General features: G+C 42.1%; 1 protein-coding gene across 1 annotated transcript in view; it reads right to left on the bottom strand.

Annotated features, from left to right (window-relative positions):
* Nucleotides 1-8,856: 8,856 nt before the first annotated feature.
* The window catches only part of TAF4 (TATA-box binding protein associated factor 4), a 36,679-nt gene continuing 20,737 nt past the window's right edge, over nt 8,857-24,798 (bottom strand). The window contains exons 3-16 of the mRNA XM_054274499.1: nt 24,254-24,420; nt 23,397-23,516; nt 21,628-21,747; nt 20,647-20,769; nt 20,106-20,195; nt 18,804-19,058; nt 18,455-18,599; nt 17,832-17,946; nt 17,062-17,231; nt 16,323-16,453; nt 15,554-15,679; nt 14,116-14,172; nt 13,915-14,034; nt 8,857-10,343 (exon numbers count right to left, since the gene is read on the bottom strand). Of these exons, the coding sequence (XP_054130474.1) occupies nt 10,176-10,343; nt 13,915-14,034; nt 14,116-14,172; nt 15,554-15,679; nt 16,323-16,453; nt 17,062-17,231; nt 17,832-17,946; nt 18,455-18,599; nt 18,804-19,058; nt 20,106-20,195; nt 20,647-20,769; nt 21,628-21,747; nt 23,397-23,516; nt 24,254-24,420 (1,907 nt within the window). The 3' untranslated portion in view covers nt 8,857-10,175. The remainder of the gene's footprint in view (nt 10,344-13,914; nt 14,035-14,115; nt 14,173-15,553; nt 15,680-16,322; nt 16,454-17,061; nt 17,232-17,831; nt 17,947-18,454; nt 18,600-18,803; nt 19,059-20,105; nt 20,196-20,646; nt 20,770-21,627; nt 21,748-23,396; nt 23,517-24,253; nt 24,421-24,798) is intronic.

The raw sequence follows: 24,798 nt of genomic DNA on the forward strand, positions 1-24,798 counted from the left end.
CCTTTATCCATTGCATTTTCCAAGTGCCTTTGGGCTGTTGTGTTGGCATTTCTCCCCTGAAACACTGGATTTTGTAGCTACCCTGTCATCTGTGATGAGTGGGCTCTATTTTAAATCACTCTTTGTGTTATTCAAAAAAAAACAAAACATGCCACTTCCAAGAAAAACATAACGAAAATCCCACAAAAAGCCACCTCAGGAGCCCTGTGCCAGCTCCACACAGAGCAGCAGCAGATGCATTCAGAGTCACAGAATCATTCATCATGGAAAGTGCCTCCAAGATCATCAAGTCCAGCCAAACACCACCTTGCCCACTAAACCTTGTTGTCAAGTGCCACATTTACTCATTTTTCCAGCACCAGTGTTCCTGGAGTTCAAGGCTCTTCTAGGCTCAAGCTTAACCCTAAGCCGTATCCTAACCTCAACTCTTTAAAATATAAAGGGGAATGTGGATATTTTCTGTAAGCACAGCTTTCAAATAAGTCTTAATTCAAGTAATTGAGCAGGCAGCATTTATTTTTCCTCTCATTTTTATTTTCCTACCAGCTTCCCTGTCACTTTAGCTCACAGGTAATGTGATTTTTTTATCAGTGAGCTGAGCCATGTCTGTGGGATGCTATGGGCTCTGAGCCCCTAAAGATGCTTCAGGATCTTGGCACATCTGTCCAAGGCCCGTTGGTGCCATCCTGCCTGTCTTGGATGATGTTTCTGCCCTCTTGGGACACAGTGTCCCCTCTCTGTGTCCCCCCTCACTGTCAGTGTGCAGGGGCTGCATTCACCTGAACAGCCCTCTCCATTCCCCTCCCTTTCCCCAGAGCTGCAGCCAAACCTCCAGAGCTCCTGCTTGCAGTTTTTAAAGAGCTTTGGGATACATTAGACAGGATAAAAATTTTATAAGAGAATCATTATATGCACTTTTATATGTCCAACACTCATGTTTCAGGGTAAAAGGCACCTTCTAACTGCCTGGGGTAAGGGGGAACTCCTCCACTGGGTGCATTAGAGCCTAATTGTTTGTTATGGATGTTATGTGGGGAGTTTTTAATAAAACCTCCAGACTTTCCTGAAGGAAAGGAGGTTGGACAGGACACCTGGGCTTGGCACAGGGCAGGGTTCACCATCAGCCACATCCTCCAGACTTTCCTGAAGGCTCACACACACTAAAAAAGCCTCATGGGAGTGGATGTCTGGGCTTGGTGCAAGGCAGGGTTCACCATCAGCCACAAAGATTGGAGGGAACTGCCTGCCCACAAGCCTGGGGAAGGGCCTGGGCAGTGTCACAGCCATGGTGGGATGGGGAGCTGAGGAGGGGCTCAGGCCCAGCCCATCCCATCCCTGAGCAGCCCTCAGGGTCCCCCTGCTCCCCACACAGCCCCTCTGCCAGCCCTGCCGGAACACAGCACCTCCCTCCTGCAGCAAACACAGCCAGCAAACCTGTTTACATTTGAGTTGGGAACGCTGTCACATCCCCTAAGTGTCTTAAAGTAATACCTGATGATATTCTCTCCTTCAGTAAACATATTGATTAGATTACAAATAAGATTACGAGTGAACACGGCCCTCGCGCAGCGCGCGGTTCCTCCTGCCAAGCAGGCTCGAGTTCATTTGTTACAGAAGCTCTTGATTATTGTGATTTAACGTGACTCTGCTCTTCCTCCCCCAAGGGGACACCAAACAATTAGTGGCTGCATTTTGGGGTGATTATAACATACCTTGGGGGTGTTCAGGAGGCAAAGAACTAAAGAGCGAAGGATTTAACGAGCAGAAAACAGTGATTCCCTGAGATGCTGCCCGTGGGGTGGTGTGACCTGGAATCCACACAGCAGCCAGGGCTGGGACATGGCAGGGCTGCCAGCCAGGAGCAAGCCAGCCCCTGAGCCACAGGGTGACATTGGAGTGTGGCTTTGGGAGCATCTTGGAGGTTTGCAGTGACCTCAGCACCCAGGGAGATGGGAAAAGGAACAGACTCAAATCTCTGATTGCTGCCAGCAGCATGGATGGATAGATGGATGGATGGATGGATGGACGGATGGAATGCAAGCAGGGTGACCCCACTGCTGTCCCCACAGCCTGGCCCTGCACCCATCTCTCCCCATCACTGCCTCCCTCACTGATGGATGAGGGGAGGGAAATGCCTGTGATGCACAGCTCAGCGCAGATTAACTGGGATTTAACTGGGATTTAGGGCCAAGTGCCACAGGGATCCTGGCTGGATGCAGGCAGCTGGAAGCCCACAACAGCCTGCCCATCCATGCAGCAGCCAGGGCTGGGGTGAGGGCAGGAGGCAGCAGTGAAGAAGAACCCGGACAGACCCGGCAGTCCCAAAGCACATTCCTGGCACAGTTGGGATTTTTTACCTCCAGCATCCACAGCTCCTGGCTCAGTTTACCTCCACCCTTTCCAAAAACAACTCACATGGACCCTCATCTATTTGCAACTTGCAGGAATTGCAGCGCTTGAAAGAAGGGAGGAAATTAAGAGGCAATGGTTAAAGTGTTGATTCTGTGTGTACTGTGCTTCTTGTCACCGATTTTCTTACATCTTGCCATCACCAGGAGTTCCCTTTGAACATCTCTGTCCTGTTAGTAAATGTTTCTAATAGACAGTTTCATTTTCTTCTGTACTTTTCCCCTCAGCTTGTACCTGTCTTTGCTCTTGTACCTCACAAACATTTCCTCCACTCAGTGACTGTGCCTCCCAAAAAGACTTAAATACTAAAATAGTGTGGGGCAGCCATTCTGATCAAACCCTACTGAAGCACACATTCCTTTCCTTTAAATTAATTTTTTTTAATTGGAGTTCAGCGGGAGGGGGGGCATGATGTAGCATCATCCAAGCTACATCCCCTTATCCCCCTTGCCCACTTTCTATTATTTAACAGTCAGCAAATTAATAATTAATACTTCGCATTAAGCAGAAAAAAGCATTGCCCCCACAGCGGGCCGCGGTTTGGGCTGGGCTGTGTTTCCGAGCGGGGATGGAGAGGGAATGGAGAGGGAATGGAGCCGGGAATGGAGCAGGGAATGGAGCAGGGATGGAGCCGGGAATGGAGAGGGGAATGGAGCCGGGAATGGAGCCGGGATGGAGCGGGGATGGAGCCGGGAATGGAGCGGGGAATGGAGCCGGGAATGGAGCCGGGAATGGAGCCGGGATGAAGCTGGATCGGGGATGGAGCGGTGAATGGAGAGGGGAATGGAGAGGGGATGAAGCCGGAGCGGGGAATGGAGCGGAGTCGGATCGGAATGGAGCCGGATCGGGGATGGAGCAGGGCCAGAGCCGGAGCGGGGATGGAGCCGGAGCGGGGATGGAGCAGGGCCAGAGCCGGAGCGGGGATGGAGCCGGAGCGGGGATGGAGCCGGAGCGGGGATGGAGCAGGGCCAGAGCCGGAGCGGGGCCGGAGCGCTGGGACGCGCCGTAGCCGGGCTCAGAGCACCCTCTGCCGCCTGCCGAGGCGAGCCGGCCGTGCGGGCTCCCAGCCTTTCCCTGCACGGGGAGAAAAAGGATACGGCTCCTTACTAATGAAATAACAGCAATTACTGAGCGTTTCCCAGCCGAGGGTTTCCGTGCCCTCCCTCAGCGGGGATTCAGCCCAGGCACGGAAGGGATGCAGCCGGTGTTAATCCCCTCTGACAGGTGGAGGCTCGGGAAAACAAGGAGCAGCTGCCTCCACGATTCTCACCTCTGTATTATTTTTCCCAGGAGTCATTATTTGCTTCTCAGGGCAGGGAGAGCCCAGCACTGACCTCTTTCCTCGCCCCCACCCGGCTCCACACTGCCCCGGCTCTCTGCCATTAAACTACTGCTGAGTGTTGAACTTCTTCGTCAACACTTGGATTTCTTTTTTTCCCTCAACTTCTCACACTTCCTCACACCACTCCCTTTCCAAATCCAGCCACAAAATACACTACAACCAGAGTGCTCGCTGGATATAAGGGAAAAACACGCCAGGAGTTTTCCTCGGAAACTTTCCTTAGCATCCCCATCCTCAGAGACAGCATCCCCCTGCAGTTCCATGTGCAGGATTAAACATCCAGGAGGCTCCTTGCTGGACAATTATAAAATTATTCAATTTTGGACCTTTAAGCAGCTTTGAGTGACACTTACACTCCCCAGTTCTGCAAAATCAGCTTTTGTCAGGATCAGGGATACAGGAGAGCTGGTGGGTCACAGAGTCAGCCCTGCTTGCATTTTTCAAAAATGTGCATCTTTCTTATATATAAAGCTGACTTTTACAACTAACTCTGAGTATGCATTTATTTATACACAAATATATCTACAGACACACATATTTCATGTATATATATCTATCTGTCCATAATTTAGGCGTGCTGGGAGCAGGGGCAGCCCACACCAGGAGGAGCCTTGGGGATCCCAAACCTCCTGACCTCCCCTCCGTGCTCACAAAGCAACTTCACAAACTCACAGAAGAATGCATCCAAGCCTACAAACCCTCCAAACAGCACTTCCCATCTCCAGAATGTGATGTTAGCACTGGGGGTTGAGCCCTCATCTCCCCCAGGGCCATGCTGACCACACTCACCCACCACACTCCACCTTCCTGCTCCCTGCCTGCTTCTGTTGCCAGGGAGATGGGGATGCTCACACAGACCTGCTTTGTGTTGTGCAGGTATCAGGTTTTGCTATTTTTAGGGTATTTATTTTTTAAAATTATGGGCTGTGCCAGGCACATTCCCACAGGATGAATGTGCTCAGGGCTTCCAGCTCACCCACCCTGCACTGCCTCACACCTTGGCTGTCCAGGTCTCCCATTTTCCCCTTCCCAGCCATCAGCTCCTGCCCTCACCCAGCCCACATGAGCTCCTGGGCATTTTTCCATCAGGGAACTGAGTTTTGGGGAGTTTTTCTGGGATGAGGCTGCAGGGACAGGAGGGACAGGAGGGACAGGAGGGACAGGAGGGACAGACCTCCCCTGGTTTGGGGAGGAGAGGGCTGGATGGGAATGGTGCCCATCTCCACTGGCACACTCAGCTCCACCAGCACAGCTGCTTTAGAGCTGTGCTCTAAATGGAGACCTTGGAATATCTGTATCAAGAATAAGCAAATACACACAAAATTTATTCCCACCACTCGAGTAAGTAGGAAAAGCAGGAATTCACCCCATACAAATAGAATTAAAAGGACAAACAAAAAACTACAGGAAGGAAACCCACAACTTCAAATCACACACCACTGCTTGCATCAGTGTGGAAAGTGAGAATATAATTTTTTAAAGGAACTTAACTCTTATTACTCAAATATAAATGATCAATCCCACCAATTCCACCTGAAGGTGAAGGGTTTTACCTATAACTTACCCAGATTTTACTCTTACCCCTCTCAAAGTAGAGAAAGGATCTGAACAGTGACACACTCAACACGACATGAGGATTTTCATTTTCACTGAGAGAGGCTGTGCCTAAACATCAGCACGTTGCTCTCCTGGGAAATTAGATATATTGTTCTTCATATTCCAATCTGCCATAATTGGGCAACTCTCCAACGTGTTCTCTCAAAATTAGAGCACCAAATGTATCACAGCACACTAGAAAGCACTCACAACTTTTTTTTTTTTTTTTTGGCAACTTGATTTTGTTATTGGATTGCAAAAGTACATAAGTGCTTAAGTTAAAGCATGCAGTACTTTTACAGAGCAGTAAAAGCCAGATTTATTATGCATTTATGCAGCACTTTCACAGCAGTGTGGTACCATATCACAGCCCAAACGCTGCTTGTGCTGTTTGTACAAGTCCTCTGTTGACTTCAGAACAGGGAGACTCCCAGGAGGAAACCAGACAGGGTGCAACCCAGCTGCTTCCAGAGAATAACAGTAAATAAGCTGAGCAGGAAAACAAAGGGAAGATAAACTGTTTCACAGGAAAGCTATTTCTGAAGGGGCAGAACAAAGTAAGATCAGGCAGTGGCTACGAGGCCTCCCCACAATGTGCCCAGAGCTCCCCTCACCTTCCCACACCTGCAGCAGCACTGGGCAAGTTTCCCTCAGCTGACACAGGGAAACATGACTGAATTCCCAAAAGCAAGTTTTAAGGAATGTATTCCCTTTCTCTCACAGCTCTATGGCCTCTAATAACAACACAAAATGAAGGAGCTCTGCCTTGCTCCTCCTGGGCTCTGTCACAACCATTCCCAGGACTCCAATAGAAGAGGGGAGAGTGCAGGATTTGGCTACAGATTTGCAGGGGAGGGACAGATCTGGGCTATTAAAATGCAGTTTCAATACCCCCAGTTGTCATCCTGTGGGATATCCCAGCTGGGGGAAGCTTTTGTGGTGGGCAAATAAAAGTCAGGTTAGCCATGGCAGAGCAGCCCTGAGGGTGCTGCCCTCCCTTATTCATCCCTCCAAGAAACATCTCCCAAATTCATCAGCCTGGCAACTTCCATGGACAGGGAAATGTCACCTGCTAAAAAACCTCCCCAAGTACTGAGGGGACTGCCAGGGGACTTCTCACATGGCATTCCCAAAAATCTAAAGATTGGGATTAACCCACACTACCTAAACCTTTTCCTCCTGGCACTTTAGACCACATTCTAACACATCAGCTCCTTGCCTAAAGCTCTGCTGTGCAAAAATCCTGGCACAAGCACTGAAGATTTTGGAGAAGAGACCCTCCCACCCTCACACTCACCTGGGCAGGTGGATCCACACTCCCACACTGCAGGGAAATGTCACTCCTGGAAGTGCCACCACCCTCCCTCACTTACCCCAATGGTCAACACTCTTCTCTGCAGATGGACAAACAGCTGTAAACCTAAGAAAAGGGTTAAAATTGTCATTGGAGTTCTTTTAAATTTGTAATTTAGAAAATCTGAGAAATGTGGGGAAACTTCTTGGATCACAGGGAAACCTCCAATAAAATCTTAATTACCGTGAAATTGGTGTTATTTATCATGCATGCATCTCTCACTGTATATTAAAAGGTTTCCTGAAAACATATCTATTTAATTATAAACCTGAAATAAGAGCAGGCTGAATTCTGAGTGCTTTATTCTATCCTACTTGTTCTGATCAATTTTTCGCCTGGGAAAAGAATGATATCAACAGTTAAAGCAACATTAAAGCTATGCACTACCCAATCAAAGGTGTTTAAAAAATAGAGAGACATCAAGACTTCTGTAGAACAGGGTAGAGAGCCCACTATAAGTCACAGACTCACAAGAGAGAAGGAACCTGTCCCTGACACTGAGCTGAAAGAGTGTGCTAAAATAAAGGAACAATAAACCCTCACTGATTCACACACAGAACATCCCAGCTGGCAAACTGCAGTTTTGGGGGTGCTTACAACAAAGGTGCATCAGTCTTGGTACAGAGATCCAAGAAAGGGGCTGTGAATTCTCTGGTGGAGCTGCACAAGCTTTGGGGCCAGGAAAGAATCCCAATTTCTCTCTACAGGTCCCTAACACACAAGAGGAGTGTGTTGTGCACAGGTATTGCCCTGTGAATGCCACCCCTCCCCAGCTGTGACTTTGAAATGTCAAATTTCTGAGCAGCTTCAAGAACAGGTACTGGTTTTATCATAAAAAACTAAATCAAGAGCAAATGAACAAAAGCCTTCAACTGCTGTGAGAACTCCTCACAGTGCCAGTGTACTGACAATAACTGGCCAATTCCCCAGTCCAAAACTCCATGAATTTGAACTACTGGAGGGAGATGGATGTTGCCAGTTTTTCTGACTAACAACAGGAACATTTATCTTTCAACTGAGAAAAAATTTTATGGAGTGAAGAGCTGCCTGTGCACTTAAAACCAATGTTATTTAAAACACAACCAAGAGCTCTCCTCTTACAGATCCCTCCCTCCTCCCTTGGCCTCTCTAAAATATTTCTAAGCTACCAAGCAGGGAGAGCAAAGAACAGCACACCATGGAATAACTTTAATTTTCCAGTTTTTTCCCCACTTACCTGCCACAGCTTTGCAGTGCCTGGCCAGTGGTGATTAACAATTCAGGGGATGCTCTGACAGTGTTTTGGCCAAAAGTCAAAGGTGTTTCTTTCCACTTAGCACAATGACACAATTTAAAGGCTGTTTGGAGTTTACAAACAATGAGAGTCTCAGGTCAGTGTCACACAGTGTCAGTGAGCACATCCCTGTAGGAGCTGATCCTATTTCAGACACACTCATCTCCCACGGGCCTGCTGCCAGCGCCTGCTCACAGCAGGGCTTGGGGCAGCAGCCTCTGGACAGATTTGTCTGTAGGCAAGGAATAATCACCAAATTAATGTACTAGCAGGATTAGGCCCTCAAAATTATTGGGTTAATTGGTCCATGAGAGGAGGAATTAAAAAAAATACAACCCAAAAGCTAAATATTCAGGACAGAATATCAGAGACGCTTCTCAGATTTTCATGTTGATAATCAGAAGTGTCCCTGGTTATTTTCTTTCATAATTGTGCTCCAAATTGTGTTTTATGTCCTAGCTTCTTCTGCAAACCACTTTGGCTGTGTTTGAGGGAGCAGGCTGCCCTCAAAGAGAGGCTGTTTTATTAAACCTTCACTAGACAAACACAAAATATTTCAGATGTTTCAGACACCTCTCCCTGCTTAAAAACCAACCAGACCAGACCCACTGCCCACGGATGCTACTCCAAGACCCCTAAGACAACAATCAAATGCCAAAATTCATGAAATCCCAAAAATCCCTCCAAAATACTGATAAAACAAAACAGTACAAAAACATCCCAAAGTGCATCTTTAGCAAACAGTATCCCCTCAAGTAGACTCATCTTTTACTGCACCAAGAAAAATAAATCCAAGTGGAGAAAAGATTTAGAGAAAAATACATTAGCAAATACAGATAAATTTGTTTTTAATAAAGGAGTTAATTTTCTTTCAATCCTATATAAAACAATAGCAATTAAAAACTTCATTTTTGAAAGTAAAATATTTACATATGAACAAGTAACTGTGCAAAATTTACATGAAAAAAAAATGGAAAGACAGGATTTCCTAAGAGACAAAATAAAAGGGGTGTAACAGTTGTCAGGTGTTGATAAAAATACTGATCAGCATTCAGTTTACACGCAAGAGAGTTAAATTCTACCATGAGAGTTCACACAAAGAAAGCCAAAGTATTTACAGTCATAAAAGTACTATCAATAGACAATTTAATACAATAACCTCTGAAAATATAAAGAACCAATTAGTATATTTGTAATAAAAAAATAGGTACAAAGAAGGGACTTTGCTCTGGACATCTTTAAAGTAGGCCCACAGCTTGCATACAGTCTTTTAGCAAAATAATTATAGTTTACATAGCCATTTTTATGTTATGTGCCAAAAATTATGTACAATTACTGACAAAATACACCAACCATTTTTCAACACTTGATTCACACTGAGAAAGTCTTTCGATGATTCCTCTCAACTTTTGATTTTATTTAATCTAAGCTTTCACTTTAGCTAAAAAACACAGTGCAAGTAAAATATATTTATGCTGAAAAGGTTTCTCTTTTTTTCCTTTTTTTCCTTTTTTAACTTTACAGCTTTACAAACTATAGCAAATAAAATGCATTTTTACAGATGCTGCTAAAACATTCAAGAAGTAACCCTCCTTTATGGGATTTCAGGGCCTCTAATAAGCAATAATGTGATTAAAATTGAGGTTATGTTTAAAATTAACTGTATATCCCTCTAGATTTTGAGCATTTGGGGGAAAGATAAATATTCTTAAAAAATCAGTTTGCTTTGCTAACTGACTGTTTTTAAAAAAAAAAAAAAGCTAAATGAAATGAGGTCATTTGCTGTAGACATATGCCTATGTAATGGATTTAGTTGAATAAAACTGAACTAAAATGAACAATTAATGTTGAAACTGCTACAGGGCTGACAAAGGGTAGCTAGTTATTTGCTAAACGATTCCATCAGTCTTTATATATGGCTTGTTTGGCAAGAAGGCCACTCAATCAAGAGATGAGTTAAAATTTAATTGTCCTTTTATAATATCCACAGGCCTTGTAAGTATCCTCACTGTTACAGAAATGTATTTCTCTTATACTGAAGAGTTTATTTATAAACAGGAATATAAAACTGTTCCATGTAAAGAGGTGGTTGTTTTTTAAACAATATCCCATTCGCTCGTTACAAAAAGGCGTCATTTGCAAATATATTAAAAAATGTCCTCAGGCGTCTCTCCGTCAAAAATACCTTGATCTTTTCCATTTTACTTAAGGAATGCTTTGTATAGCAATAGTGAATGGCTTGTCTCTCGCTCATTTTCTAAACAAAATATGAGGTCCCTGAGGTTCACCCGCGTTATCCTTTGTCGCGTAAACTGTCTGGTTGTTCCAACTCCAGAGCTGCCTGGGACTGCTGCACTCGAACCAGATCCCTGGGAAGCACAAGAACAGGTCAATCAGTCCATGCCTGAAAGCACTGCAAAACTTTACAGAGAAAATGTGACCTAAAAACTCTACACAGTCAGGTGTTGCTTTGATTTTTTAAATTTTTTTATGCCTTCTGATGTTTACATTCTCGTAACAAACTTTTTCACACTCTTTTTGTAAATAACTTATCGTTTTTTTTTTTTTTTTATGGAAGAGGAAAAATTTGATAGACTGTTGGTTTGTTTAATTGGAGAAGTGGCACTTTCACCCTCCAATCCACTGTCACTTTTGGAAATCTATAAATTAGAGTCAGAAAATAAACTTCCCCTTTTTTACCTTAAGGACAGCAGTGTGTGCATGTTGTGTTATTCCGTGTCCTACAGTAACAGTCAGGCAGCTGTGCACTACCAGATTAGAGATTTCCTTTTTAATTCTGATTTGTTAACAACAGTTGAAAATTCACAAGTTTTCAGTGGCATTCAATACAGACAATAAAGCCCCAAAGAACTGCCTGTGTTTTTAGGAAGGTGCTAAGGACAGGCAATCCCAGCAACCAAATCAAACAGAAAGGACAGGATTCTTCACAGTTCCGGCATAGATGCCAAGGGCAGCCCTGGAGCTGTGGATGACCTGGGGAGCAGTCCTGTTCCCAGGACTGTGAGGCCTTGAATCCATCATCTCCATGGCAGGGTGCTCCCCTTCTGATGGCAACAGCTGTAACCAACTCAGGACTAAACTTAGGAGAAGCTTTCCTAGACACAGTCACGTATTCTCTAATAACCCCTGAATGCGTCTCCCTCTCTCAGCATCACTCATCCCCTCTGGCACACACTGGGAGTTTCCCGGAGCGGCAGGACAAACAGGCAGCATATTATTACATCAATCAGTTTACAAAAAAGAAGAAGAAAGCAAAAGCAGAAGGGAACAAACGAGCAGAGCGGCCGGGCCGGAGCTGCAGTTCCGCGCAGTGCCCGGCAGATGGCGCGCACGGAGCGGAACGCGGGCAGGGCCTGCTCCGGCCGGAACCTCCGTGCGCTGCCAGGGGATTTACCGAAATAAAGAATTATTCCGGCAGCGGGATCCAGCTCTGAGGCTCAGCCACGCATTCATTTCCCTCTCCAATTTAATTTATTATACTAATGTTATCTTTTATTTTTTTTATTAAACTTTTATACTTTGCGACACCAAACGCCCCAGCAGTGAATACTTATCAGTCACTGTGCTTGGAGAATTTTTCAAAAATTTTTCTTAACAAAAATACCCCAGAGTGGTGCATGAGCCATGTGAATAAGCTGCTGAGGCTGTCACTAACAGGTGTGAAAATAATGTATTTAATCAATGAACATTACTGATGATCAAACCAACCTAAACCTGCACTGGAAACGATCACCTTGGTGAACTTGCTTCACCACACTGCTATCAGGAAAGTCAGATTTTGATTCTCATGCATTCTGGTGACCCAGCAAACACCAAATCACTAAAATCCTGTTGTTAGGGCTGCTCAAATGCTGGATTTTCAAGGGAAATTTTAAGGCACTTGGACTATTTGGCCATCAAATTTTCACCAACTTCAGAGGAAATCAGAAGATGCAGGACAGTATTGGATGCTAACTAAATTTTCTCACATATGATTTCTAGAGAACAGAAAGAATGGCTGGAAGGGATTTTACTCTTGTTTTTAAAATATTCTTTAGTGAAAGCTCAAGCCTGAGCTCTGTTATGTAGACCATAATACTTGAAATGCAAAGGTAAAATTTCAGGAGTCATTAAAGACACAGAATTATGTATAGAATAAGTTAAGAAGCTTTTTAGTAACTTTCAGTAAAATCACATGGATATAAAACTCTCAAACTGACAGCAACCTGTTTTGTTGGATTTGGAAACAAAACAGTGCAATTACTACTTAGAAGTGATTTTACATGTAATTAAGAGTCAGCATTTGTAGACATCAAAAGCTTCCATTTACAGAACTGTGTCTAAGTAACAACAAACCTTATTTTCCACACTTCTTGTAATATGCCTTAACCACAAACTGCATACAAATGGTGACAAGTGGAGCCCAATTTAAAAATGTCAAGTGACACAGCAGCAAAAGCACAGCTGTGAGTATCAGATCAAAGGCAGCTGCTTCTTAATTAAGCAGACAAAAAGATTGGATTTCCAGGGAACCTGTAGTTAATTGGTTAACCAGTGATTAATCCAAGATAACTAAATTAGTCAGATTGAGATGAAATACAAACAAGTGTTCACAGGAGATGCAAAATACATCCCATAACCTAAGTGACATTAACAGACCATTAAGGTGGCACAGCTGAGCATGCAGGAGTAAGCAATACCAACATTAACTCTGCATGAGGTACTTCAGCATATTCCTCTGAGACAACTTCATTTGTGTACACATCTATCTTTGCAAAGTGCCCCATTCTGTAATTTTCATAATTTTAAACCACATCTATAAACCTTTAATAGAGTCATTTGTCAGCTTATATAAAAACAAGTCTTATTCTCAGTAGTAGACATTTTAGTAAATTTCAAAACTTAAAATTACTTTAAAAGATGCTCAAGAGGCTTGAATTTTTATAAACAAAAATAACATTTTCTAGTATTCAGATTTTTCTCTACCATTTTATATCAAGCACATGTAAATTACTGCTTCCAGCAATTCAGTATAAAACAAGGTGAACTCTTTTGAGGCTTTTCTGCAGTATAAATGCTTTAGCACTGAAAGTTCAGAATGCTCAAGGAGTAATAAACAGGACTATTAAACCATTACTATTCTGTCACTTGCTATCAGACACAAAACCCATGGGGGAAAAACCTCAAATTATGAAGAGAGCTTTTGGTCCAACAAATGACAATTTTCAAGAATGTTTTGTTCTTTTTAAACATTAGAGAAATCCCATATTGAATGTCTCATGTAGAAAGCAATTTTATACCATTTCTTGTTTATTAACTTGTTTAGAAATACAGCAGATAATCATGTACTAGAATGTAAATTAAATGAATCAGACACTGAGCATTCCAATACCTAGTCTGCAGAGAATTTTTTAAAAGGCAGATTCAACAGAAAGAATATACAGAGGATGTGCAAGAACATCCTGATCAGATGGAACTGGTCAAACTGATCTGCTGTGGAGACACTAAAACTAAGGCAAATCAACTGCTGAAGAGAAAAATTAGGTAAGCTCCTGTAACTTGAAGCTCCTGCTGTCGAATTTAGCAGTGCCTTAATTCACCCCACCTACCTCAGCATTACTCTGCACTTCAAGTTAGATTGGTTATAACCACAAAAATCTCCTTCCAGAACTAGGGAGGGCCAAAAAACTGAGACTTGTTAGATCAGAGATGGTTTTTGTAAGATGCCTCCAGTTCCATGAATCAGGGAATGACCCCTCAGATTCTATTCCTTATGCCAATACAGGTGCTAAAAATTGATCCTGGCCTTGGAGTGAGCAAATCTGAACACAAAACACTGCTGCTGCTCAGTGAGCTTCCACAAACTGGGGAAAAGCTCTGAACAGAAAGGTTTGCAGAGAGGCTGAGGCAGCAAAACCAAAGGTGACAATGATACTGTACCTCTGTCCCTGATCCAGATCCTGGGGAATCTACTTTCCTTTTCTTCCTGGGCCCGATGGCAGCTAACGCAGTCAGGTTGGCATCCCTCTGTCTCATCTGTGCTAGCTCTTGCTGCTGCATCTGTGTGTGCCACAACAAGGATGGGTCATTATTTCTCCTTCAACTTCCAAAAGAAAAGTTTATGTTAAGCTCAGCACTCACCTCCTTGGCCTTCTGTTTCAACCTAAGCTGTTCTGGATCTTCTTGTCGAGATCGAGACTGTGTTGATAAAGGGGAGCAGGAGGTGGTTGGAGGAAAACAAAGAAAAAATAACTCAGTTACAAAAGCATTTAAAGATTATATATGAAAGCTTTTCTTAAATTTCAGCAGGAAGTGGGGAACACCTATCACTCCCACAGAGGGTAACAGTGGTAAACAACTTCTAGAAAGTAAAAGTTTTGCTTTTCTTAACATTTCTATTTTTGAAAAAGGCATCCCATTTTTCTGCTTTGTTAAAGATAGCCAAGGAGTAGCCAGGCAATTATGTTTTAAATGCAATCATTACAAGACACAAATTACACAGATCTGTGAACTGAATTATACACTTTGCATATGAACAAAGGACTCAGACCTGCACTTTTTCGAACAATTCCTCCCCTTGCTGGGTAACCAAGCACTTACTCAGAGCTGATTTTCTGCTACACCTACACACACAGGTCAGGCTGCAGGCTGAACAAAGTGCACCTGAGTGACCCAAGACCATTTACATCAGCAATGCCCATTTCACTGGGCACCTGCATTCCTTGTGTGTGTCATACTTTCAGAATAATGAAATAATTTAGATTAGAAAAGACCTTTAAGAACATCAAGTCCAGCTGTTTCCCCAGCACTGCCAAGCCCACCACTAAACCATGCCCCCAAGTGCCACATCTACACAATACTTCCAAGGATGGTGACTCAACCACTGCCCTGGGCAGCCTGTTCCAGGGCTTGACAACACTTTCAGAGATTAAATTGCTCTCAATATTCAATCTAAACTTCCCCTGATGCAACTTGAGGCCATTTCTTCTTGTCCTATCAAATCCTGAGTGTTGCTAATCCCTTACATTTTTTAGGCCAACAACAAAATTAATTTGGATTTTGACATTGTTAACTCATGCTGGATCACAAAACTAACAGAAAACAGGTTGTTTTGCGAATTATTTCTAGGGTACTCTTATCTAATCACATTCATTCTATATTCACTGAGTAAAACCACAGCTTAATATTCACATTCATGTTTACATCAACTGCTTCCTATTTATTGTATTTCTCCAATTTGTAACAATCTTTCTGAATTCTATTTCTAGTCTCTCTCTATTACATTTAAGAATACCATCAAGCTATACAATTCATCTTTCTTTGCTAATCCAAAATGGAAAAATTAAATTTCAAGACTCCTTTTAGTTTGGGAATATGCAATGAGAGTGGCACAGAAGCTGTTTCCCATGCTTTACAATGAAAACCAAAACTGAACTCTAGTTAAGAACACATTCATCAAGTTCCATCTTTGAAGATTAGCCTTCCCCTTCATTGCAAGTGTTTTAGAATGAGAAGAAACTCTGCAGTTTTGATGTCAAAAGTGACACTTTGCAAACACGTGTGAAAGCCGCGCACTTGCCTTTGCTGCGCGCATTAAAATTTCCCTTTCTTGTTCGTCTTTACGCTGCTTTTCTATTTGATCAAGTTGTTCAAAGAACTTGAGCTGTGCCCGAACGTCACTTGCTTGTTCATATCTTTCATCATCCTGAAAACACAGCAAATACATTTCTCATTACTGCCTTAAAAACAAAGCTGTTAACTTGTACTGTAGTGGGGAAGAACATACACATTCAAAGCTCCAATGTTCACTTTGTCCTTTTCAGACAAATAGCAGGAGTATATTTACACCAGTCAAACCAGCTAGAACTCTTAAAAGCATTTTGTTCTATTCCATGAATCATCAGATTTTGACTTCTAAACTAATATCATCACAGCTTTAACCTCTCAAACATATTTCACAGAGCTGTGTGGCTTTTTAAACACTGCTCAGGCATTTGCATCTATTAGGAACACACATCTGTCAGATAGCAGTCTCCTGGGATTTCAAAGCAGTGCTTTTATCTGTCTGACTCTACAATCACTCACACACTAAACATTTGACATAATAAATAAAGGGGAGGGCACAGCTTCTCTGCATTTGTTTTAAAACCATTTTGTATATGCAAGCTGAAAAGCTCCAGTCACCTATGTGTATTAATATCTTAATGGAAGGTGAATCAGTCAAAGAGAATAAACAACCTGATTTCACAGAAAAAAGAACACCTGAACTCCTGCATTACAGTCAACACCACAGCCTGCTGAATTTGTGCAATTTTTGCCATTTGATTTGAGCAATTAAATCCAGTTACCTTGTAGGAAATATTCCTTTGTTGAGCAGTCTCTGATAGTTTTTCCACGAGGTTTTGTAGTCTTTGTTGTGTAGCATGTGACACGTAGCTAACTACATCAGGATGGATTTCTGTTATTCCATGTTTTTTACCTACAAACAAAACACAAGTGGGTTGCAAAAAATCATTTTACAATGCAACTAAATATGAGTAAAATCTCAGTCATAGAAATTGTAATCCCCTTTTCTAAAGATGATTTGCAGGTTTTTCGCAGACAAGGATTAAACAGGAAATGACACACATATTAAAATTCATATTAGTTTAACAAAATTGACAATCTATTAATAAATGCTGTGTACTACAGTGTAACAAAGAATTCAAGATTGCTTTTTGTTCCACCATCAATTCTAAATTACTAAGCAAAGCTGATAGAAGTGCTTCTGGACTTATTTCATTGTTTGTGTCATGCTTGATACACCTTACTAGTTTATACAGTCAGACTTTCAGCCAGATTGAGTAGTTTTGATGTTGAATTGCCATCACTTTAGAAGGCAAATCTATGTTTGCTATTCCTTGACACTATTGATTTTTCATAAGACAAATGATTTCTCACAAGCATCTGAATATACCAGAAAATACCAGAAGGTAACTACTCCAGCAACTTTTAATTATTCAAACCAATTTCTTTGGAAAATGTCTTCAATTAAACCTAAGAGTAGTGAAATTTGTTTTTATTAATGTTCAAGATAAAGGAACATACCTATTTCTAATATCCTTCTTTGTAAAGGTGCTGGGAAAAGGAAGGTTTCATCTTTACAGGACCGTGTTAATGTGCCCACGAGCTCAGAGTTTGTTGCCAATATCCGAGCACTTTCTTCTGACAGGTTGACTCCAGCCATTGATGCAACATCATTAATGTCATCATCATCCCTTAAAGGAAGGAAAATTTATTATAATCATAACATTTAGTGCCTATCTGCACACACTGCTATGACACCACAGCTGCACATAATGAATTCCACCATAAACCTGAATAATTAGTTTTACATTTTATTTGCTTTTGTGATATAATAAAATACAACTCATTTGTTTGTAAATGAGAAATTATTGCTTTGACTTCCAAGAGCACTAATTTTGTACTTCCTGTTTTTTCCAAGATCCTTTCTTATGTAATGTTCCACCACCTTGAGAAACAAGAGACCAGACCAATCACTACTACAAAACAATAATAATCTGCCTTCACCACCAAGACAGGCTGTACCTCAAGTAACTCAACCAGAGCTGGGAGAAGTGAAGGAATGAATTCCACTTGCTTGTCTGGGCAGGAATTGTTTATGAGGTTTAGCGCCAGCTAAATGCCAAAACCAGTCTGGCACGAGTATGTCCAGTGCTGTTTGTTGAAGTCTTTGATGAATAAGCAAACCTGCCCCCAGAAAATCCACCTCAGGGTTATTGTGAGTTTCCCCAGATGGATTCAGCACCAGGAAGGTCTGAGTTCAGCTGCCCAAGCACAAACATACAGTTCCTCACCTAAAAGAGCCTCCCCCAGGTTCTTTCAGTTTATTCTTCTGAGCAGCAGCTACTTGTGTCGAAACAGTGGCAATAGCTTTGTTTCCAGGTAATACTGCTGGTTTTACCACAGGTACTGCAAGAAGACAGACAGGATTTGTACTCCATCAACAAGAGCTCACACATGCAAGCCAGTCACAAGTAGTTATGGCAATAGGTCTGGTACAAAGAGTTGACCTCTATAGCTTCTGTCAGCATTTCACCCAGGTGAAAACAGGACCCTTCCCACACAATTCCAGCAGCCAAACCATTTCTCTGTCAATGCTGCCCTGTTAGATCTGTCCCCTCAGTCACTATGGCACTACACAGTGGAACATTTTAGCAGCAGTACAAAAAGGGCACTTATGAACTGACATTCACAGAACCACAGAATGGCTTGAGCAGAAAAGGACCTTGAAGATCATCTTGTTCCAAACCTGTGACACCTTCCACTAGACCAGGTTGCTCCAAGCCCCATCCAGCCTGGCCTTGAACACTTCCAGGAATGGGGTATCAACAACTTCTCTGGGCAAGCATTATCTGAAGTGTGGTTTAGGGATTGCTACCAAATATGGCACATCACATCAAGTATCTTGACCTCTTACCTGTCTGCAGTTGATTCAGTTGGATTTGAGGAGTGGTGAGCATGATACGACTGTGTGGTTGCCGCAATGCCACCATGGGTGTCTGTGTCAACGTTACTTGTGGAGGCCTTATCAATGCCCCTGCTTTCTGAGACTGTTGAATTACCTGCAAATAATAAGGAAAAAAAAAAACCCTATAAATAATCTGAAAATCAGGTGGCAAGAACAAAACCTAAGAGCACTTTAACCAAGATGCAACTTAAGTTATACTTCTTTTATCAGATCTTTGATGGAGCCAAACCACCAGCTTAAGCAGTACTATCAAAAAACCCCCTGTGCAACAACCAACGCTGCACTCCAGCTCACATACCAGTGGCGTGGACTGCCCTTGTTTACTGACACCAACTTGTGTGGGCTGAGTGAGGCTGATGACAGGCTGCTGGAGGGTACTGGTGACAGTGGCAGTGGCCTTGCCCGCCGTGCGCTGCACCGAGGAGCTCAGCAGCACGGACGTCACCGACGGGATCGTGGCTATCGTCGCCTGCGTCGTGGGCTGCTGCTGCTGGCTCTGCTGGATGAAAGCTGCAGAGTCTGGTGTTAACTGTCTCAAGGCAGGTAAACTCCTCTGAAAAGGGGAAAGGAAAGAGTTTGGTTGATTTGTTTAATCCTGGCTCACATAATATTAACTGTCAAGAAGCATTGTGTTCTGTTTCAGTCCATTGGATCGGTGTGTGCACATCTGAGGAAAGGTGAGCACACAGAAACACCAACCTGCTCCTGTTTAATAAGCAGGACAGAGGGACAATACCTTCTGGATATCGTGGGCATCTAGGCTATGCAGCCTACCTGGAACCCCTGGTATGTATTTAACAACCCAAGCCCATGCTGCCTTCCTTGACTGTTGTCCTACAGCTTAAAAGTCACACTGAACACCAGGGAAGATTTCAGAATAGCTCAACAGAGACCAGAGTGTTTTGGTGGCTTCTTAAATTAGTCATTTTCTTATGGCAACAGTTTTTGTCCTCAGGAACAGCTCAAGGTTGAACAAGCATTTAAGAACCCAGAAATGTCAACACACACCTACAACTCCATCCCATAATCATACATTAGTCAAGCAGTTACAGTCTTACAATTCAGTGCTGTTGTATTTTCACTGATTTCACTGATGGTAAATGTTTTGCAATAAATACTATTTTGAGATTTGCTGAACTACTATAAAATTTATTTCAAATGTGATTTATCACTGGGAGATGACAAATTTCCTGCTTCTCCAAACCAGTTTACAGCACAGGCAAAACTTCCCCAGAAGGTACAATTTTCTATATCACTGAATCCCTTTGCTTTCTAAGACTAAAAAGAGAGCAATAAATCAATTCATAGGTTTGTGGCTTAAGTCATAGAAAGAAAACTTTCCAGATTTCTCAAAAGAGCTACTATGTGTCACCATGGTAGAAGTTACATTACTGACTGTGCCAATGAATCACAGTAACAAACTCTAGGAACTAAGACACAAAAAGTATTTTTAAGGGAGCAAAAGCCTAACCAGGCACCATTCAAAACTTCCTTTAACTTAATTTTGGAATTCCATCTATAATGGCAAAGGATGTGCTTGTGTTCATTGCAGCTGATATTTAAGCACAGAGATAAAGGAAGAGTAGTGAAGATAAGTTACCTTCAGGAAAGGCACAAGGTAAGGTTGAGGTGAAGAATTAAGTTCTCTGTAGAGCCTACTGGTAAAATCTTCTGGTTCAATTTTTCCATCCTTCAAAACAGAAAACTCAAATGAACAAACTTGTAGAAATTAATTTTTACAACTATCCAACACTAAAAAAAAAATTAAGACTTGGGAACACACTGAAATTAGGTGTTTTTATCATCTCTCACTATTTTTAGTTACCAGTAGCTTTAAGGTAGTAACCAACTTTACTAGAAATTTCAAGTAATAATATCTAAAGATCTCTGGTTACTCCATGATGGAAGACACAAAACCACAACTTAAAGGTTGCTAAAAAGTAGGCTAAGTAAAACTAGCATTCACTCTATAAATATTAAAAATGTCAAGCTTTTATATTAGCATCAGGCAAGGATTTGATTTAGCTCAAATTTTATAAACTCCAGCCACTGAATTAAAAAAGAAAAACACAAAAAAACCAGTTTTGAGTCTGAATTTGCCCAGATGCTGTATTTAACAACTTCTGGTGAACTTTTCTTACCAGCAGGCTCTGCACTAATTCCTTCACGTTAGCCGCAGTCTCTGAGGACTGTTTTCCAGATGATGCCAGTTTTATTAATGTGGACAGAAAGTTTTTGCATTTCTTCACATTTTCCATAGTTTCCTGAGAAGGAAGGGTAAAAGGAAAACAATCAGAGAAAGGAAGACAAACTCCTCTTAATACATGATCTGACCATATACTGCATGAAATAAAGTCCTTTAGTTCATCAGGGCAGAGTAATATTTATACATACGTATCCCTCACATTAAAACATAAACAGAGATTATTATTTCTCTTCATATACTCACATATATTGTAAATTTTTTTACCAAAATTTAAGGAATTGTGACTCTTCAGTAATATTTATACATACATGTCCCTCACACTAAAACATAAACAGACTGAGATTATTATTTTTCTTCATATACTCATATATATTGTACATTTTTGTTACCAAAATTTAAAGGATTGTGACTCTTCATGAAATGAGGAAACACCAAGTATTTTAAGAATGGCACATGGTACATGGGAAAATACATGTTTTAGCAGGACAAAAAATAGTAAAGCTGTTGTTTCACAGTGCACAGTACATGGATTCTCCCTGGATTTTGCAATCCTGGAAACATGCAGTTTGAATCAATCAGTGCCAACTGCTTACCCTTCTTATAGTGATTCTCCTCTATGATGCTGAACAATGCACTGTTCTATAAAATACATCTAATATATATTTTTAAATGAGTGCTTTAATACTGTTACAGAAACAAAAACACTTTAACACCTATGAAAATTTAAGTGACCCGTACCCACACCTTGTAAATTATATGGTTCTATTAAAGTTTACCTTTTCAAGGTCAACAGCTCACAGGATTCCTGCATCTTTACTAATCTCCACTCCCATCTGTGTTTACAAGTATGTGTATACATGCACACCATGCATATGTGAGAGGACAAAAATAGATGTTACATTTCTCAGAATCTTACTGTGGCAGCAGTGGAGGTGGCTGTTGTCCCTTGCACTGTTCTCTGAGGAGTTCCAGTTTGTACAGCTGTTGCTGTCCCCAACGTGGTTGTTTGTGCAGTACCACCCAGAACGATCTGAGGCTGCAGAGAATAAAAACACAGGATTATTTTCCGTGGAATGTATCAAGAGCCTGTTTTCCTGAGCCATCCAACGAAAGATGAGGCACAGGGCAGTGGAACACCTTTCAGAGCTGCTATAAATAAATTGCTCATGCTCTGGTGCAGTGGAAGGAAACGGCCACCAGATGGCACTAAAAACATTCGGAACGGGAATTCTGAAAGTTGATTAAAAATTGCGCGATTTTCGGTCACCGAATAAACCTCCATAAACAATCTCAGCCAGTGGGGTTCCAAGCCTCAGCTAAAACAAGTGCTGAATTCCTGTGAATCCAATTTATCTTTTTGACTGTTGCATTAAATGCCACTTCCAAAGGGAGGAATTTCTACAAAGGCACAACTGACACAAAAGCTTTGGTCTTATCGAGGTCTTTGTGATAAACAGGACAAAACATTTTTCTAGTTTTGTAGACAAATTAGTAATTTGAAATAGAAATACCAGCTCCAAAGAATCACAATTACAAGCAAGATCCTCTCACATACACAGCTCATTCATGGGCTTCCAACAGTCTAATTATTAACAACAACCCAGTCTGAGAGACAAATTCCTCCCAAGCTACAACTGACACTCAGAATGCTCACAAATAATTTGTAAACTTGCTCTTTATATAAAGATGCACCAAAAAAAAGAGGCTCCCCTGCTGCCAAAGCTAAGTTTATTGGTATTTTGGAAGAAACTAAGGGAGATAAGTATTTCATTTGTCTCTTTTTTTTTGAAATCAGGATAAATTAAGTCCATGGTGTGCTCATTACAGCACAAAATATGCAGATGGAATGATGGTGTGGTTTTTTTTGTCCTGTATAACAGCAGTGCAAATTAAGGAGACTCAGTTAGGTAAATTAACTCTTAGATCTAGAAAGATCACTGGCAAAGGGAAAGGCTCTTTGAGGGGAAAAAGGTTAACTGGATGCATAGCAAAACCTGCATGTTTTAAATTAAAACTCTCTAATCCTGTCTACTCAAAGGATGAAGAAAGCACAATGAGACAGATTAGGTGACAGCAATCATATTGTATCACTGCTGCCCAGAAGCCATGTGGAGAATTTCACACTCTTGCACTGGTTTTTAAACTCTTGACATCTCAAAGAAAATGCCCAAGCAAGCCCAAAATGAACAGAGGCCAGCCCAGACTGACATCAGTCTCTCTGTGAGTTTTCAGTCTCCAGAAGGACACAGACCAAAGCAGACTCCTGTGAAAGGGAGAAGGCTTCAGGAAGAGAAGGCTGCCAGTGCAGTCATCTTTGCAATTGTAAATTTTGCTGCAGAATTCAGAGGGCTGCAGATCCACCACAGGAATAACACCACAGCCCCAAACCCATGGGGAATTCCTGTCACCACCTTTAAGCAGAAAGCATAAAGGTATTTCATTTCAGTCAGCTCTGTGACTGTACAAACTACAAACACAATACCTTGAAATGGAGATATGTACAGGTGTAATATGAAATAATACCAATATCCATATAAAAATTACACCTGTACATCCAAAACATGCACTGAGACCTGCAGATGTTTTAGAAAGGCTAATCCAGAGGCATTTCTTCCCTGCACTGAGCAATTGCATGTCCTGTGTGCCTGGCAGTCTCAGGCACACATCCCTTCCCCACACACCCACCTGCACAACCGGGGGCCGCTGCAGCGTGGTCGTGGGTTGCACTGTGGTTTGAGCCTGAGACACTTGCTTGATGATAGTAGTTGGTGTCACCTGCCGTGCAATAATGGGTGCTCCTGGAGCCTGGGGAAGAGGGGAAAAAAATTCATGAACATATCAGTGCCTACAGTTAAATACCAACTGCTCTATCTGGTGTTCTGATTCTGCATTATTACAAATGGCAAAGAACGCATCTGAAGCACTACGGAACTCCAAGAAGGATTTTCAGTTTTGAACTTAATGCAACTGTCAAAATCTTGCTGTATGTATATCCATATCAATTTTTTTCTTTTAGTCTTGTGTTTATTCTGGGGAGAACAGTTGTACACATTAACCATATATGGTCTCCTTTATATCAAACTTTTCAACTTAATGAGATTCAGATATGTAAAAATATTTTTGATGAGTAACAGCCAAGCTGAAACAGAATTAGGAACACAATGCAATGCCTATGCCTTGTGGAAAGTAGATTTAGATTGGCTATTTGGAAGAAATTCCTGGCTCTGAGGGTGACGAGGCCCCAGCACAGGTTACCCAGAGAGGTGTGGACTGCCCCATTCCTAGAAGTGTTCCAGGCCAGGTTGGGATGGGGCTTGAAGCAACCTGGTCTAGTGGAAGGTGGCCCTGCCCATGTCAGGAACTGGGTGAGCTTTAAGGCCCCTTCCAACAGCTTTCCAACACAAACAATTCTGAGATTCTGTGAATCTATAAACAGTCTGTACATCCCAGTTGGATCTATGGTTTCTCCACTAGTAGCACACCTTACTTCCTCCTGTGTTCTGCACAGAACAGTTTTCAGCAGCACAGCTTGCTGGACTGACCTGCACTGTGGATATCTGCACTGGGGGTGCACTGGTAGGTGTGGCAGGACGAGGAGTCAGAGTGTTCTGAGGCTGAGACTGGGCGTGTGCCTGGGCCTGCATCTGTGCCAGGGCCTGCTGGGGGATCATCAGCAGCTGCCCGTTCTCGCTGCGCACCAGCACCATGCCTGCAAAACACACAGGGGTCAGGAACACATCTTTGCAAATATCAAAGAACACACTTTTCTGTTTGTTTTTATTAATTCAAGTTTGGTACATATGGAATTAATGTACTACTGAAGGACTAGGCAGCTAGCAAGAGGGGTTTAGAATAAAAGTAAAATACCCAGCTGCGTTACTGTATTGTGTCTAGAATAACTTAATTTCAGAAATACTGTCTCTAAATGCTTAGTATGGTGTGCACCAGAACACAGTGGGGTGTATCTGCCCCAACCACAAATATTCCATGTGACAGAAGTCAAAATGATCCTGTAAAAATCCTACCTGCTCCTTACTAAGAAATTTGTTTTATGAGATATTACAAATAGAAGAAAATCCTGCCATTA

Source organism: Melozone crissalis, unplaced genomic scaffold, assembly GCF_028551555.1.
Source record: "Melozone crissalis strain CALT ecotype California unplaced genomic scaffold, PUWL_Pcris_2 ptg000017l_1, whole genome shotgun sequence".
NCBI lineage: Eukaryota > Metazoa > Chordata > Aves > Passeriformes > Passerellidae > Melozone > Melozone crissalis.